The sequence below is a fragment of the Alternaria infectoria genome, assembly GCF_024043175.1.
Source record: "Alternaria infectoria strain BMP 0036 chromosome Unknown scaffold_1, whole genome shotgun sequence".
NCBI classification, from domain to species: domain Eukaryota; kingdom Fungi; phylum Ascomycota; class Dothideomycetes; order Pleosporales; family Pleosporaceae; genus Alternaria; species Alternaria infectoria.
The window spans coordinates 4295258-4310035 of NW_026250690.1; the positions used below are offsets into that span (position 1 = coordinate 4295258).

The 14778-nt window shown below is 52.5% G+C and overlaps 7 protein-coding genes across 7 annotated transcripts; 5 read left to right on the top strand and 2 right to left on the bottom strand.

The window, feature by feature from the left end:
- Window positions 1-1826: 1826 nt before the first annotated feature.
- On the top strand, window positions 1827-2375 carry J4E92_001422 (uncharacterized protein; the record flags this gene model as incomplete). The annotated part of the gene is made up of 1 exon (XM_051492834.1): window positions 1827-2375. One exon carries the CDS (start codon window positions 1827-1829, stop codon window positions 2373-2375), a length of 549 nt encoding a protein of 182 aa, XP_051358346.1.
- Window positions 2376-2659: 284 nt separating this feature from the next.
- J4E92_001423 (uncharacterized protein) lies at window positions 2660-4295 on the top strand (the record flags this gene model as incomplete). Its single annotated transcript, XM_051492835.1, has 2 exons — window positions 2660-2666; window positions 3115-4295. The coding sequence occupies 2 exons, from the start codon at window positions 2660-2662 to the stop codon at window positions 4293-4295; spliced, it is 1188 nt and encodes a 395-aa protein (XP_051358347.1).
- A 559-nt stretch (window positions 4296-4854) lies between these two features.
- Window positions 4855-5786, top strand: J4E92_001424 (uncharacterized protein; the record flags this gene model as incomplete). The annotated part of the gene is made up of 2 exons (XM_051492836.1): window positions 4855-4863; window positions 4992-5786. 2 exons carry the CDS (start codon window positions 4855-4857, stop codon window positions 5784-5786), a joined length of 804 nt encoding a protein of 267 aa, XP_051358348.1.
- An 805-nt stretch (window positions 5787-6591) lies between these two features.
- Window positions 6592-7391, top strand: J4E92_001425 (uncharacterized protein; the record flags this gene model as incomplete). Its single annotated transcript, XM_051492837.1, has 2 exons — window positions 6592-6596; window positions 6779-7391. 2 exons carry the CDS (start codon window positions 6592-6594, stop codon window positions 7389-7391), a joined length of 618 nt encoding a protein of 205 aa, XP_051358349.1.
- Window positions 7392-7424: 33 nt separating this feature from the next.
- Window positions 7425-7802, top strand: J4E92_001426 (uncharacterized protein; the record flags this gene model as incomplete). The annotated part of the gene is made up of 2 exons (XM_051492838.1): window positions 7425-7430; window positions 7476-7802. The coding sequence occupies 2 exons, from the start codon at window positions 7425-7427 to the stop codon at window positions 7800-7802; spliced, it is 333 nt and encodes a 110-aa protein (XP_051358350.1).
- A 604-nt stretch (window positions 7803-8406) lies between these two features.
- On the bottom strand, window positions 8407-9115 carry J4E92_001427 (uncharacterized protein; the record flags this gene model as incomplete). The annotated part of the gene is made up of 2 exons (XM_051492839.1): window positions 8407-9061; window positions 9108-9115. 2 exons carry the CDS (start codon window positions 9113-9115, stop codon window positions 8407-8409), a joined length of 663 nt encoding a protein of 220 aa, XP_051358351.1.
- Window positions 9116-10966: 1851 nt separating this feature from the next.
- J4E92_001428 (uncharacterized protein) lies at window positions 10967-13216 on the bottom strand (the record flags this gene model as incomplete). Its single annotated transcript, XM_051492840.1, has 2 exons — window positions 10967-12541; window positions 12590-13216. The coding sequence occupies 2 exons, from the start codon at window positions 13214-13216 to the stop codon at window positions 10967-10969; spliced, it is 2202 nt and encodes a 733-aa protein (XP_051358352.1).
- Window positions 13217-14778: the final 1562 nt, after the last annotated feature.

Consider the following 14778-nt stretch of genomic DNA (forward strand, 5'->3'; position numbering starts at 1 on the left):
CATCTCAACTGTTAGATATCACCCACTTGTGAAAGGCGATGCATCGATTCACACAGCTATTCTGGTTTCTCTACTTGACGCCAGTATTAGATCAGGCTGCGCGAGACCATTGGATTTGCCGGTTCCTCGAGGGCAATGATCGCTTTCATTCATCTGCAACTTCCCGAGGTCCTCGCGTGGTCATGCAGACTGGTTCGCAATGGACAGCATCAGCGACGCGATGCATATGGCGCAAAGGGGAAGGGGAAGCTCAAGCTGAGTCGTGTGTACTCTAGCATCAAGCTGATTTTAGAGCACGGAGTGTCGCATACGAGGGCTCAGAGCTTCAAGGTTCTACCTTTCAAGATTCTAGTGAGCACATGGGACAATATATTGAGATTAGTACAAGTCAATTTTGACCGTGACGGTATACCATTACTTCCCACCTGCACAATATCGATCTCCTTTTGACTAAGCTGTGCAGCATGTCATGTCTGACCTATCAAAGTGGCCCTTGGTTAAGAGGCAAGATCTCAAGATGCTGCCAAGGTCGGAACGTTCCGATCGGAACGAGGATGTCAACCCAAGCGCTCGGGACTCCGCAAGGAAGTTGAAGCCTCCTGCATGCGGTTTCCCTTGTCCGTCCACAGTTCTGCCATACAACATGGCGAAGTTTTCGCTCGAGGTAATTCACACAATTACCTGTCCCATCACCTTTCTCATCCATTCTCCAGGACTTTGACAAACACATCGAGAACCTACGCGCGCAACTCCTGTTTCTCAATGAGACGCTCGATGCGACGGATCACAATGACCCCGACTGGTTGGCAACGGACTTGATCTCACTGCGAAACAAGTCGGGGAGGTTACAAGACGACATGAAGAGATTTAGAGACCAGCTCGAGGACGAAGGTCTGGCGGAAAAGAAGAAGGTATGCTGTGCCGTTTGTGCACGCGATGCCAAAAAGCTAACAAGTGACAGGTCAAGACTTCCAACAAACGTCTTAGTATCGAGGGCGCGAAACATGCCTCTACTACACCAACTGCGCAACCCCCAAACTCCAACCCGCATGCCATATCTCCTCTCGTGGATCAATCGCCCACACCACGCGCAAAGCGAGCCAGAATCGAAGACGACTACGTTGTTCAACATGTCGATGTTACCGAGGAAGTAAATAGGCGGTTACAAGAGAGCCGTTTGCGGCGCCTGATGCAGACGCCGAGCACTGCGCAGAAGCGGAAGTTCGATGCATACGAGGATGGACCCAGGTCAGACGGGCCAGCTGGGACAGATGAAGAAGGGCAAAAAGGTGGTAGCGAGTACGAGAGAACCCCAACGAAGCGGCTCAGGAGTAGTGGGATATTTGAGCAGTCAGGGAATACACAAGAGGACGGGCCGGGGAGACAGAGTCCACGCTTTGAAGACAGAGTCGACGTGAAGAGGAGGAAGTTCCAGCGATAGTCAGCGAGACATCTGTGTGTGTTTATGAGGTCGGTTATGCATGATCAGGGCAGAATGGGGACAACGGCGTAACGGGCATGGGAAGTCGAGAACAGCATATCAATAGGCGTATTTGAATCACGAGCAGTTTAAACCAAGTCACCGTGCACTGAGTACTGTTCGCGTGGCTTCAGTTCTCCGCAGCACCTCCGCTCCGAAGGGGAAGCTGCAGCCGAGGCGGGAGCTAGGCGCCGTCTTTGCATCATTGAACTTTTTGACATTGCGACCACCGAATTACCCTGACATCACCCCTGCACTCTGCCTGCTCGAACTCCTACACGCGCAATCAATCTACTCTGAAATCCACTGTAGTTCCAACACCGACTGCGCGAACACGTTCACCAGGATGGCGACACCGAACCCCGTCCAAAATATGCCCATCCCACCAGAAGAGCGCCTCGCTCTCGAACAACAAGCCCGATACCAGCGCATAACACGTAACCTAGCCATCGGCGGCCTCGTTATATGTCCAATAATAGCCATACTCCCACCACGAAAACTAGACCTCTATACATTCTCACTAGGCATCGGCTTCTACCTCTCCGCCGATCATCTTATCACACTACGAACAGGCCGCGGTCTTGTACAAAACCTCAGTCCAATGCGAACCATGGACCTACCGACCGAACGCGCAAAGGAGATGCAGAAGATATTGCAAGAGGAAAGGGAAAAGAGTCGGAGGACACTGGAGCGGAAGGAAGGGCAAGAAAAGGGTATACTTGGGAAGCTGTGGATGGGTGATGAGGAGGAGGGTTGGAAGGAGCGCCGATTGGAGGAAGAAAGGAAGGCGATCGAAGAAGGCAAGAGTTATGGCGATATGATTTTTGAGCAGATTTGGGACGTTTGGAATTGGGACAAGAAGAAGGGAAAGGACGGTGAGAGCAAGAAGGAGTGAAAATGTCTTTGGGTCTGCAGAGCCGCATTCTCTTGTATAACACGGATGTACGATATCGCCTTTGGGGAGGACTGCCATCCAACGAGCCCTACGGTGGGGTCTCCGGCGCCGACCAGTAGCGGGGACACGTTCATGAGCTGATGATCTAGATGTCTTAACGAATACAGAAGACCTGAATCTTTGACAACAAAGTGTCTCAAGTCAAAAAAGACAAGCAGTGAATTGTCTCTCATACAGAGCCTCCAGACGCGCTTCGGATCTGCAACACTGTTGCGAGACAATGGATGCGCAGTGCAGCTGACTGGCGAAATCAACTTCTGACAAATGTCTCGAGCACGTCGCAACTAATTCTATACTTTCCATCACAGCAAATAATCCTCTTATGACAAGATAGCCAAGGATTACGCGAAACGAGCCTGAGCACTAACTGTATGCACAGGAGCGATGTTTGCCTATCGACCACGTACTCAACGTAGGCATCCGGCCATTGGCCTACTCCAGCGCCACCATCTATGCTCACCAAACTCACCGCGTCTACCTGTTTCAGCTCAGGCCAACAGAAGGACCAAACAGTAATTATATCTAGACATCGTTTACGCAGCCTCCCATTTCCTGTGTAACATCCTTCCCGTATCGACAGAGCCACAGATCTCGGTAACAGTACGCGCTTTACTCATTACTGCAATCCTACTGGGAACCTACAGGATGTCTCAGCCAAACACGCCACTCAGTCACGCAGCCGCCGATCTGTTCCTTCCATCCATGGACGAGGAGGAACAGCTCTCTCAAGCCGACTTCAACGAACTATTCGGATCAGATGGCTCAGGGCAGCCTATCTTCTCGACGAACAACAGCGATATACTCGATGACTTTGGTCTTACATATGGAGACGGTGCTTTTGCAGCTGTTGACTCACCAAACACCTCCACAACTTCGACTCCCGACTTCTCAAATTACGACTTCGGCCAAAACGCCGCGGCATACCCGACTCCCGGACCAAGTACACCCCATCCCTACCCGCTAGATCTGCAACGAGCCTTCACAACAACAACTGATGATCCAGACCTCAACGATCGTCCTCGGCCTATGCAATGTCAAACAAACCATGCCTACCTCCAATCAGGACAGCCATCGCAAGGCTACGGTCGTCGTCGATCTTTGAGCACTGGCGATACAGATCGCATTGCCGCAGCCAACAGCATCACCAATCCCACTTTCGTTCGTCTCCAAGCACCGCGTGCGAGATCAGCTACACCAGAACACAAGAGAAGGCATGCCGCGCACTTCCAACATGGAAGAAGTGTGAGTCAAGGTCCGGCGCCGAGAGGAAGGCCACTCAATCCAACAAGCATACCGTACTATACGTACAACGATACATTCGTCGCCGACATGTTCTCTACTCCTATCGGTACGCCGCTGAACGAGATGAGAGATCGCCGGGATCTGAAACATGGGACTGTTCACAACAGTGCCGGCATGACAGATGTTGCAGTTCGCTCGAATAACCCGGTCATTCGGCATATGACACGACCTGATGAACTTGCACGAAGCAGACATATCATCGAGATTGGCGCTCTAGCGGTTGCCAGTCACTTGACGCTGGATCCTAGACTTGGGCTACAAAGTCCGACCACAAACCGCGCCCAAATCCTCAAGAAGCTCGCCGATATCGAAGAACATCTGGAAGACAAAGAAGCAAAGGAGGCTCTTTCCGCGTGTAAGACGATCCGAGACGCTTTGTCGAAGAGGATTGAAGCTGAGTTCATCGATACAGCAGACGAGGTGGCAGATGATTATTTGGAGGCTCCCAGTAAAGTACTTGAAGGAGCGCAGTATGGTATTTATGATGGTCACGATGACAACGAAATCATGGGTTTGTTGATGAGAGAGAATGGTGTTGATTGCCAGGAGACTGGATAAGATTCAACAAAACGTCCAAAACCGACAAAACTGGGCGTCGAGCAAATAGGTGCGAGGTGTAGCGCGATTGGGTCGTTGTTGGGCTGAGCGTATACATGGTTGATTTTGAGCCATACATGATGTGAATAAATACCTAGGTACCTCTGATGCTCAAGAAACGAGTGGTGCTGTACATTGGTTCTTTAAAATCATGCCTGCCACAAAACTTCATATCCCGATGCCGCTACAAATTCGATTGGCAAACAGAGTCTTACTTCTGTGAAGACTGGGAGCGATGTGAGTGCTGCATCTCGTATTCCAAACACGCTAGCTCGCGACTTCACATGACCCATGGAAGCCGCCCCACCCGCCCCAGCTTACATACATACAGACCTAGCCACATAACCTCAAACGTGTCAACACGGGTGACGCTCCTACAATTCATCATCATACCTCTCATCATGATATTCCGGATAGCGCCTCTCGCTGCGATTTTCGCGTTTGCACGATGCGGAGCTGCTGAAGTCGCACCGGAAATTACGACAGTTGCGGAGGGCTACAACGTGATTGCCAAGATCCCATGTGTTGGGTGCCCTTTCCTATACCAAGACACATCAAAAGGCAACGATGCGCCATGGGCTCAGAGAAAAGACGACAACGCTCTAGTAAACCATCCCTACTGTCAAGGAGACCAAATCACCCGCTAACGTGCCCCAGCTTCTGAACATCTCCCTTCCCTACGACTCAGCGCATCTAAGCATCAACAATGCCCCACTTTTAGGAGACTCCAAGATTCTACCCAAAGTATACGTTAACCAAGTCTTGCTGGACATATCGAAAGATGATCTCGACAAGCTCGTCGCATCTGATCAACTCGACAATCTTGGGGGCGCTTACTTCGGCGCTTCATACGCCTACTCCCTGCGCCACGTCAAAGACTCCAATGCATTGGTGTTGCATTTCGATATCATGCAATTGTGGACTGATCTGACTTCCCCGGATCTCACAATCGTTATGGACAGAAAAGAGCAGAAGATCCTGGAACTCGTCCTTCTGCAGCGTCCCCTGTTGTCCGCCGGTGACCCAGCAAGCGCATACGAGATTATTCGCGCTGCACTCATCCCGCGCGCACAGTCAAGCATCAATGGCAAACGAATACAAAAAACGGCAATGTGGTTCCACGATTGGGACGACAATGGCAAGAAGGGTACAGCGACTCATGTCGTCAACTCGGCTTCTGCGTCCTTTGTAACCTGGCTTAGTTCCGGTATCTGGTCACTGTTCATTTTTATTCTCGCAGTCATGGCATTGTTCGTCGTCGTGTGCATGTTTTGCATTTTTGGGTGTGGATGGCACAAAGATGAGTATGAAACAGCACAACACGGAAAGCGCAGCAGTGGGAAGGGTGCTTGGGGCGGAAACGACATTGAGGCCGTGCGGAGGTTCATGACGCCTGAAGAGCTGGGACTCCGAGGCAGTGGGAGGGTTGTGGGGGTTGGGAAAAGCGATTGATGGGCTGCGAGATGAAGAGCCATCATCCAGTCCCTGATCCATCCTGATTCACTTCCTTCCTGACCTCGGCTCGATCCTCGTACTTTCGATGCGCGACCACTTTCATTATCATCGTCGTGTTCTTGAAAGTCTCGAAAAATCCTGCTGCAGAGCCCACTTGGCAATGGCACACATGTTCCCGACCGCTAGCGCGTCACCGTCGAGCCCACAAACAAGAACAACCCTGGGCAGATCACCGCGCCAGCGAACACATCTCCCGCGCTCACACCTCCACGATGGCACTACCGTGACTGTGACGATCTTCGGTGGTCCAAGCCAAATATCTCAAATAACCGTTCACGCAAAACGAAAAAGCAACCGGCTGCGACGGCCATGTTGCTTCTGCTAGCGACGCGCGACGTCATTCCGTTACTCTCCGCGCGCCGCTAAACGTCATTCACCCAAGCTCATTTCAACGTCGCGACTCGCACCGAACCCTTTCATTGCTCGATCTTCGCGGAGGCCACAGTTAGTCACATAGCTAATTCCAGGCCAGAGAACTGTTGGTCTCGATGCGCGTCAACGTTGGTAAAGTTTGACAGCAGTTCGTCGCAAGGCATCGTCATGGTCTGGGCTTGTGAGGTATGACCGCATAGGTTTGGTTGATATGATAAAGACCCTCAAGTTTGCATGTTGGTGGAGTATCATCAGTATAGTAATCAATTTCATCACTTAATTCACAAGGGTGCTGTCCTGCACGCCCACCGAACACGCACAATGGCCATTACCAACACCACCTCCACCGTCCAGGCAATTTTCGCCCTCCATGTCGTTACAGCAGGCGGCTCCATTATCCTCATTCTGGCCGCTCTTGCGTTGTTTGGTCGTCAACTCGTCGGCGGCCCTGGACGTCCCCGCACATTCAAGAAGTTTAACAGGTCAACTCTGAACAGGCACAGGTACACCAATCCATGCCCCCTCTATGCAATGCCAAGTCAACTAACACACAACAGCTCCACCGGCACACAACTCTTCCTCATCACGGGTCTCACCACCCTCATGATCGCCTACGCCGCGCAATCCTCCATCGTGGCCCTCCAATCCCGCCTCCCCTCCCCCTTCTACATCACCTCCGCCTACGCCTACCCCCAATACACCCAACCCTTCGGCAACAACGACTCCATCAAGTATGGAAAGATCATCTCCATCCTCTCCTTCACCTACCAAGGCGCCATGATCATCATGAACGCCTGCATCGTCGGCGCCATCTGGATCCACGCCAACCATGTCCAGAACAACGGCACTGGTATCAAGGAGCCTGGTGTCCTGTCTTGGGCTCTGAACGGCTTCTGGATGTTGGCTATCCTTGCTCTTGGCTTTGCTAGCTGGGGTGTTGGTCTTGCGCGCCGCGGTAGTGGAAACTCTGCGTTGGCGTACCCAAGTCTCATTGCTGTAGACTACATGGTGAGGACGTTGTACGTTGTCTACGTAGCCACTGTCATCGCTGCGTCGACTAGTGCGACGCTTGAGGCGATTTTGTGCTGGATTGGTATCAAGAAGAACGGTGTTGTCGGTGTAAGTTTACCCCCCTCCTTCTGTACAAAAGCATGTACTAACGACATCTAGAACCGCTCCAAGTCCGCCCTCACCCGCTTCGTCATGCTCGTCACCCCCATCGTCTGGGTCCGCAACGCCTTCTCCATCGCCCAGCTCGTCCTCCTCTACCGCAACACAAACAACTACTCGCGCACCACCAACCAGGCCCTCGCCTTCCTCTTCATCATCTTCGGCGAGCTATGCGACCTCGGTATCTTCGCCCTTGTTCTGCTCGGCGCCTGGAGCTTTGGCCGCAAGGATAACCAGAGGCCTGAGGTTGTCAAGGAGGCTAGGTACAGCGAGAGCATGAGGGAGAGCGCTTACATTGCCAACCCTAATGCTGCTTATGTTGCCGACCACGATACTGCTTATGTTGATGGACCTGCTGGACCCGCGTTCGAGGCGGGTAGGGGGCCTACTTACATTCCCCATGTTAACTAAGGGGACAGTGGATGTTAGTGTACGATTTGATGTTTGTGGTGGAGAGATTTGTTTTGAAGCGTTCCAGCGAGTATATACTATTAATGATCAATGTTTCATCGTTTAGTCCTGTTCGACACGCCGCTTTCTTGTCTAAATTGACTTGTCGATGGGGTTGCAGCGTCGATAATGAACATGCCCTCAAAGAAGATTATGAGCTGTATAGCATTAAAATGAAGATGTGTTGTGACTATTTTGGGTACTGTATAACTCTGTATACTCAGTATGGAAATGATGGAGGCTCTAAAGAACGTCTAACATCATGAGACACTTGAAGGAATGAGGAAGTAATTCTCGCAGAATACCATTCATTAGAAGGTTGTCGGGGTCCGTCTTCCTTTCCGGCTCGAGCCGTAGGACATCGAAGGTTGGGCTTGCCAAATGTTTCTAACTCGGGCGGCACGAGTAGCTAGAGGTTCAACGGCAATATCAGAAGATACCACTTTATTGGTTTCTTCCAATTCCTCTGCGCCAGATCGAATGGGCGAAGGTGAGGAAGCGGAAGGGGTTTGCAACATGCTGTGGTGAAGTCAGCTTTGAGACTGAACTTCCAGTGATGCTGCTTTTACCTCGTCTGCTCGGTGATGTAGCAAGCCTTGTCTCCATGGGAGTGGTATGTGCAACGTTTGTATTGCTGGCGCAGGGGATTGGCGATGCTCGCAATACGGCAGCGTGCAGAGAAACCAACGCAAACGTCTTGGACGAAACTGACAGGCATCTTTGGTATGACAGAGGTCCACCAAGCATGGGAAGTATCCCAGACTGTCATGTCTACCAGCAACTTTTGGAGCGGGCCTCCCGTACAAGTTTGATCATCGGCAGCTCCTATCCAAGAAGAAAGGAAGCTGGTCCGCTGAGCGGTCTCTGCGTCTTTATTCCACTCTACAAGAGCATCAATGATGTTGTCCCTGAAGTCCGCGTCTTGAAGGTAATCCCCAAGCAGATATCCGCGCACGAGACTCGAGCTGACACCGATGGAGCTACTAGGTCCTGCAGGTACAGCATAGAGAAGGCCGGTGTAGAGCCAGTTGATGTAGATTTTGTACACCGTTGCATCACACTCAGGCAGCCGGACGATGCGTTCCTGCGACTCGCGCCAAGGTCGACCAAGGGCAGCCTGGAAGAACTCGGATGACGCTCGGATGAGATTCTCGTGAACAGTGAAGTCGGTATGATTGGGCTCACATCCAACGCGGACCGTGATGACACTGGTGCCCATGCTACTGGCGTTAGTCGCTGCGCTTTGGGTGTATGGTGTTGACTTACTTGAGCATCTTGGCTTGTGACTGGAGCGTCATGTTGGCGATTTTGAGCTTCGTGATGCGGTGCCGCTATGCGCCTTGTCAAGTGCTCCTGCCGTTACTGGCACGGTAGCACTGGTATAAACTTCCTATAATAATGAGGGAAGAAATAGAAATGCGTCCCCAGTAAGGTGGAGGATGTAGATACTGAGTGTTTGGGAGTGAGTGCATGGGACCCATTGACGTGAGGTTAACTGAGAGATGTGACGTGGTTCTTGCCGCGAGTTTTGCGAGTGAGGAAGGAGCGCCTGGGAGCGCCTCACCTGCACATCGTCTTCCACCACAGAATTTATGTCGCACAGAACGCGATCATCGATACTCTACTTAACGATTGTTTTCCATGTTGTAATCATAATCGATTTTGAATGAAATGTAATGACACCATGTCTTCATCGGCACACCCTGGACCTTTACCCACCCGAGCACCGCTTAATAGTCAGCTCCTCTTCATAGCTACGGTAGACGGCGATGCATCCGAAATAATACTGTCTCGGGCGTTGCCACGGTTCAAGCTTGTCGCTTTGCGTCTGGTGATTGGGCGTCGTCGGGAGATGGGCGTTTCGTTGTGATAGTGCGAGACCTAGACCTATTTAGCTGTGATTATGGCGTGAGCAAAGGACGTTACGTACGTATCGGCTTTCTTCCTGTAGCATGGCTTCTTGTCGCCGTGACAGTGGTACTTGCAGCTCTTCTCCCAGCGATGAAGCGGTGATTTGGCCGACAGTTTAGATACATATGCTTCACCGACAGTCAGGAGGATATCCATGATCAGATCCTGGTCTATGTCGTTCCTGTTCTTAACCAGATTTCGAAGTTCGCGTCTGCCCATGGTCCATGCAACGAGGTCTGCAACGAGCTTCCTAATTGGTGACCCAACAGGTACGATTTGGTAATACCTCGATCCAATGCCCGCCGGAAAGTTCGATGCGTTAGATTCTATTTCACTTGTACATTGAAGTAGGCTGTCGCTCAGGGCATCTTGAAAGTCGGTGGCGTGCAGGTACTGACTCAGTGTGAACAATCGTGGTAACTTCAACAGCTCGTTGTCCAGGCCTGATAACTGCTCATCAGCGTGTTGCCGATTGTGGATAACGCCTGTGAGAAGCCACCGGTGATAAATGCCAAAGGCGCCTCTATCGCATTCGGGCAGCGAGATGGTGCGCTCTTTCGATTGCCGTGGTCCTTTCATCGTGGCATCGACGAACTCGGATGATGCACGTATAGCATGTTCAGAGACCATGAAGATAGCCTCACCGACTTTTACAGTGATCATGCTTTCGTTCGCACTACAGATAGTCAGTTTGTTTCATACTCCTTTACGGTATACTTACAAGGCGACCTCGTCTTCGAACCCTCTCTGCATTATGGCGATTGTCCTGTCGCTCGATTGCTGTATGCGCGTTGGTGCTGGAAAGATCAAGGCCGTCGCTGAACGAAGTGCGAGATGCCGTGCGATGTCCTCTCAAATGAGCCCGGACACCGTGGGGTGAGAGTAGCTCGCGCCTTCCACAACATCTAGCGCGAAACTTCGCTTCCGTCGCTGCCTAGCCTCACTGGCTGCAACACCTGCACCATGTCTGCATTAAACAAAATATCACAAGTGATGAGGAATGAATGCATTTCGATACGCTCGCTCGCTAAGACAAACAATAGACACAAGAAATAATAAATCGCTCAACGACAGAAGCGCGCGCCATAACAACGCACACGCTGGGTATCTTACAAACATCCAAAAGGTCATGCCATGCCCGGCCGTATCCAGAAGGAAAGAAAACCTTACCAATCATTCCACGTCTCGAGACCGCATCAAGCGACCTAAAAGCCTCAAGCATATGCTCCTACCCGGTCATCGCCATGGAAGAACCCACTCCCATCGAACCCTTCTTCCTTCGGCGTGGCCCATACCTCTGGCGAGACATCATCGTAGCTCGGCTTGCGGGCCAGGTCTTCAGAGTAGACGCTCGCGTCGTCGTTGGCCCATCGCTGGTTCCTGTCGTGACTGGTCTGGCCGTAGACGACATTCCGGTCGTGCGCTGGTGCTCGCGGTGTGGAGCAGCTTATCCGCTGATCGCCTTCACGCGAGATGATCAAGGTGTCGGGAGAAGGAGTAGGATACGATGGCGATGTGGCAGTCGCCGAAACAATGAGCTTGTTCACTAGGGCATGCAAGTCCGAGACATCGTGTTGCAGAGTGCGAACCTGCTGTTCCAGGTCCTTCCTCGCGCTCCTCTCGTGTCTGAGCGCCTCATAGACGTTCCGCAGAGCTCGCGCAGTCTCCTCGTTACTTCCAGTGTGGGGAACGGGAGGTGCGGCAAGCGTTGGAGAACCAGGCGCAGGCTCGGGCTCAAGAGTCTCACTACTTGATTGGACGATGAGCTCTTGATGAATGCTCGGAGCTGATCTTGAGTGAGAGCGCGATGCGGATGCCGACGAACTCCGGTTCCTTGATCGCAGGTTGCGAGGTGCGTTTTCGAGGATGATGGTTTGCCGGTTGTTACGGGATGACATCCGGCGGGTGAGTGTTTCGAGATTGGAGTACCTGGATTCGAGACCTTGAACGCGATCCTCAATGGGTATGCGATGTTGACTCTTCGCTGGTGGCGGAGGTGGTGGGGAAATGCTTCGGACTTGCGGGGACTCTGGAATAGTTTCTTCCTTGGGTCCAAACAACGCATTTTTCAGATCACCGAAGTTGAAGGCTGAGACTGGGGGCTGAACACTACGTTCTTGCTCTCGGTTCGGCTCTTCCGTTATCGGCGTCGCGGTCTGCGATTCGTCCGCTTGGACGAGCGTTGCGCTCATCTCGTTGAACGACTCGTTGTCTGGTTCTCGGATCATGGGCTCTTGCATCGGCACGGTGCGGACCGTCTCTACAGTCTTTGCTGTTTGCGGTCTACTATAGATGCTGCCGGACATGTAGCTTTCCCTCCAGAACTTGATCTCCGCACTCCTGCCTCTCTCCGTCGAGGCGCGCTCTTTCGCGAGATTGTGAAGAGCATCTGCACTTCTTGATCTCCGTCTGTCGTGTTTGGACGTTACTGTTTGAGTCGGGCTGGACAGTGCGATACCGATACCGGGAGACATCTCATCTTCTTCAGCCTGTTCGTCCCACGCTGCCAGCTTTTCCCGAGGCTCGTCGAAACTGTGTCGATGAGTAATGGCACTTGGTACAGTGGGCAGCGTGGCTCTTCGGCGACCGAGATCCGGCCTGTCCGTATCGAATGTAAGGTACTCTTTCGGCGGACTTGCCGGCGGCGCATTCACGTTCATGGGGTACGGGAGATGTTGGCCTAGCGGATGTAATGGCTGTAGCTCCTCCACTGGCAGATCAGATATCCGAGGATTGGACGGGGGTGTCCTTGGTTCTCTTGGTGGTGTTGATCTCAGCATGGTAGTGTCCTGTTGTTCGTCAGATTTCATTCGTCACGCTGTTCTAGACAAACTTACGCTATGGTGGTAGCTGTGGCCACGCTGCATTGGCTCTTCTTCCAGATCATCCGCTCGGTCCGGGCCTTTTCGCCCGAACATTTTCCGGAATACATTTCTGAGGCCGCTCTTGCGCTTATTCTTCTTCTGCGCAGCTTTACCGGCGCTCTCTGGCGTGGAGCGAAAGGGCGACGGGGAAGCGATCGAAGTCGATGGCACAATGCTTTCGCGCTGTACTTCGTCCAAGTGTCGCACTCTGGGTGGGGATCTCGAAGAAATCGGGCGCTCGGGAGCAGCCGAATCGCGCTGCGGCTGCTGCTCTCCCACAGGATTTGATCGCAAGGCTGACATATGCTGTTCAGGCACAGGCGGAGGAGACTGAAGTGGTCTTGGCGGGGTTTGCGGCCTTTCATACTGCTCTTGTGGCGCGTCCTGCGGCTGCAGTGTGCGGTCCAGCGCGCCATTTTCCGCGTACTCCTTCTCTTCCTCTTCATTCAACGGCACATCCTCGGTAATAGGGATCGGCCCGCTAATTTTTAAGTTCCCTCTTCTGATAGCCTCAGCCTTCCAGCTAGAGCGCTCAAGAGGCGAGGGCGAGGGCGTCGACGCACTCATATCGGCGACGACAAAGCCTTCTCTTTGAAGCATATGGATGCTGCGATGTTTTGGATTCCGAGTGTTGGCGAATGCGCTTCTGCGGACGAGTTCTGGAAATTGCGCTTAGGCGAGGTTTACCGGGATGACCCAGCGAGCGTGAGGATCTCGACTACCATCACCGATGTTGCGAAAGCAGTTGATGGATAAGAAGCAAAGCAAAGGCGGACCGGAGCGACAAGCGCGGCAAACGTTCCTCCTCCGAAAATAGATGCAAGGCAAGAATAGGCAATAAGGAATTAACAACGATAGCCCCCAAGACTCGAAAGAAGCGAACTCGATCAGAAAGAGCGACGAGGTTAAACAATAGAGAGACGTGCCACAGACGACGTAACGAGAAGAGCAGCAAAAGAACGGGGGGCGGCGTTCTTAGGGTCTATGTATCAGACCGAGAGCGTCATGTACCCTTTGACAAGGGTGCCAATAGAGTGGGGAGGGTCAGTCGGATGGGGGGCGCGGCGGGAAGGAGGAGGCTATTATTGATGGCGCATTTGCGAATCAAGCAGTATGACCGGCATTACCTTTGACCACAACACAACGGGGGCTGGGGGGCTGCAGCAACAAATAAAGGCCTGATCGCTGCTGCACAAGCGTTGCATGAGAGGCCAACAAGTCGGACCACTGCGCGAACGAACGACGTGCAGGTTGTTGGCGATGGGGCTGTGGGGTTTTGCGTCCAGTACAGCTGCATGTTTTCGCCAAAGCGGACTGTTGCAATCGATACGTTCGTTGGCTGCAGCACGGCACGCGCAGGCGCGCTCGGCCACTGTCCTCTTCAGCCCTTCTGAAACATGCGGCTAACACGTCTTGGACCTCAGCTTCCCTGTCGGCCTCTCAAACTTACCACTCGTCCAGAACCGCCATCTCAAATCCCAGTAAAGCCGTCGCAGAGCTAATCCTTCTGCGTCTACAAATAGCGGCTTGCAGCACTGACCGAGGCGTTCCACGAACCCTCCTCTTGTCGCGTCAGGTCTGAGCGCGAGAAGACATGGGGTCGCCAGGACGCATGTCATGTCATGGACCCTCGGCCGTGCAGACTAACAGGAATCCTTGCTCCAGCCTGCATTAACGCGTTTGAGGCTGTCCGCGGACTAACTCCGACGACGGCCTGATTGGAGCTGATTACTCTGGCCCACACCACACCGTCTATCACGACTGTTTGGTACTCTACTGCACGCGTTACCTGTTGACGATGTACGTTGATGTAAACATGATTAATAGGGGAGGCTGGTCGACAGTAGCCGAAGGGTCTCGAAAGACGTTGACAGAAGCGACGTCGCAAGCGCTGGGCGCCGTTTTGATGAAGTTTCCGGCCTGCGCTGATTGCTCGATAGTATTGCGCCATGTATTGATGGTCACGACTCGCCACCACACACACTTTATCCTGCACGACACCGTTCAGCATAAAGAGTTTGAGAGAATGAGCGCATTACTCGCTGTCTATTCTGCGCGCTCTTCTGGCCCTTCTCGTTTCTCTTTTGCGCATATATGTAATCGCATGCAAGCCCTGCTTCGCCGTCTTACCACCGTAGTCTCATGCCGCATGCCACTTTGGC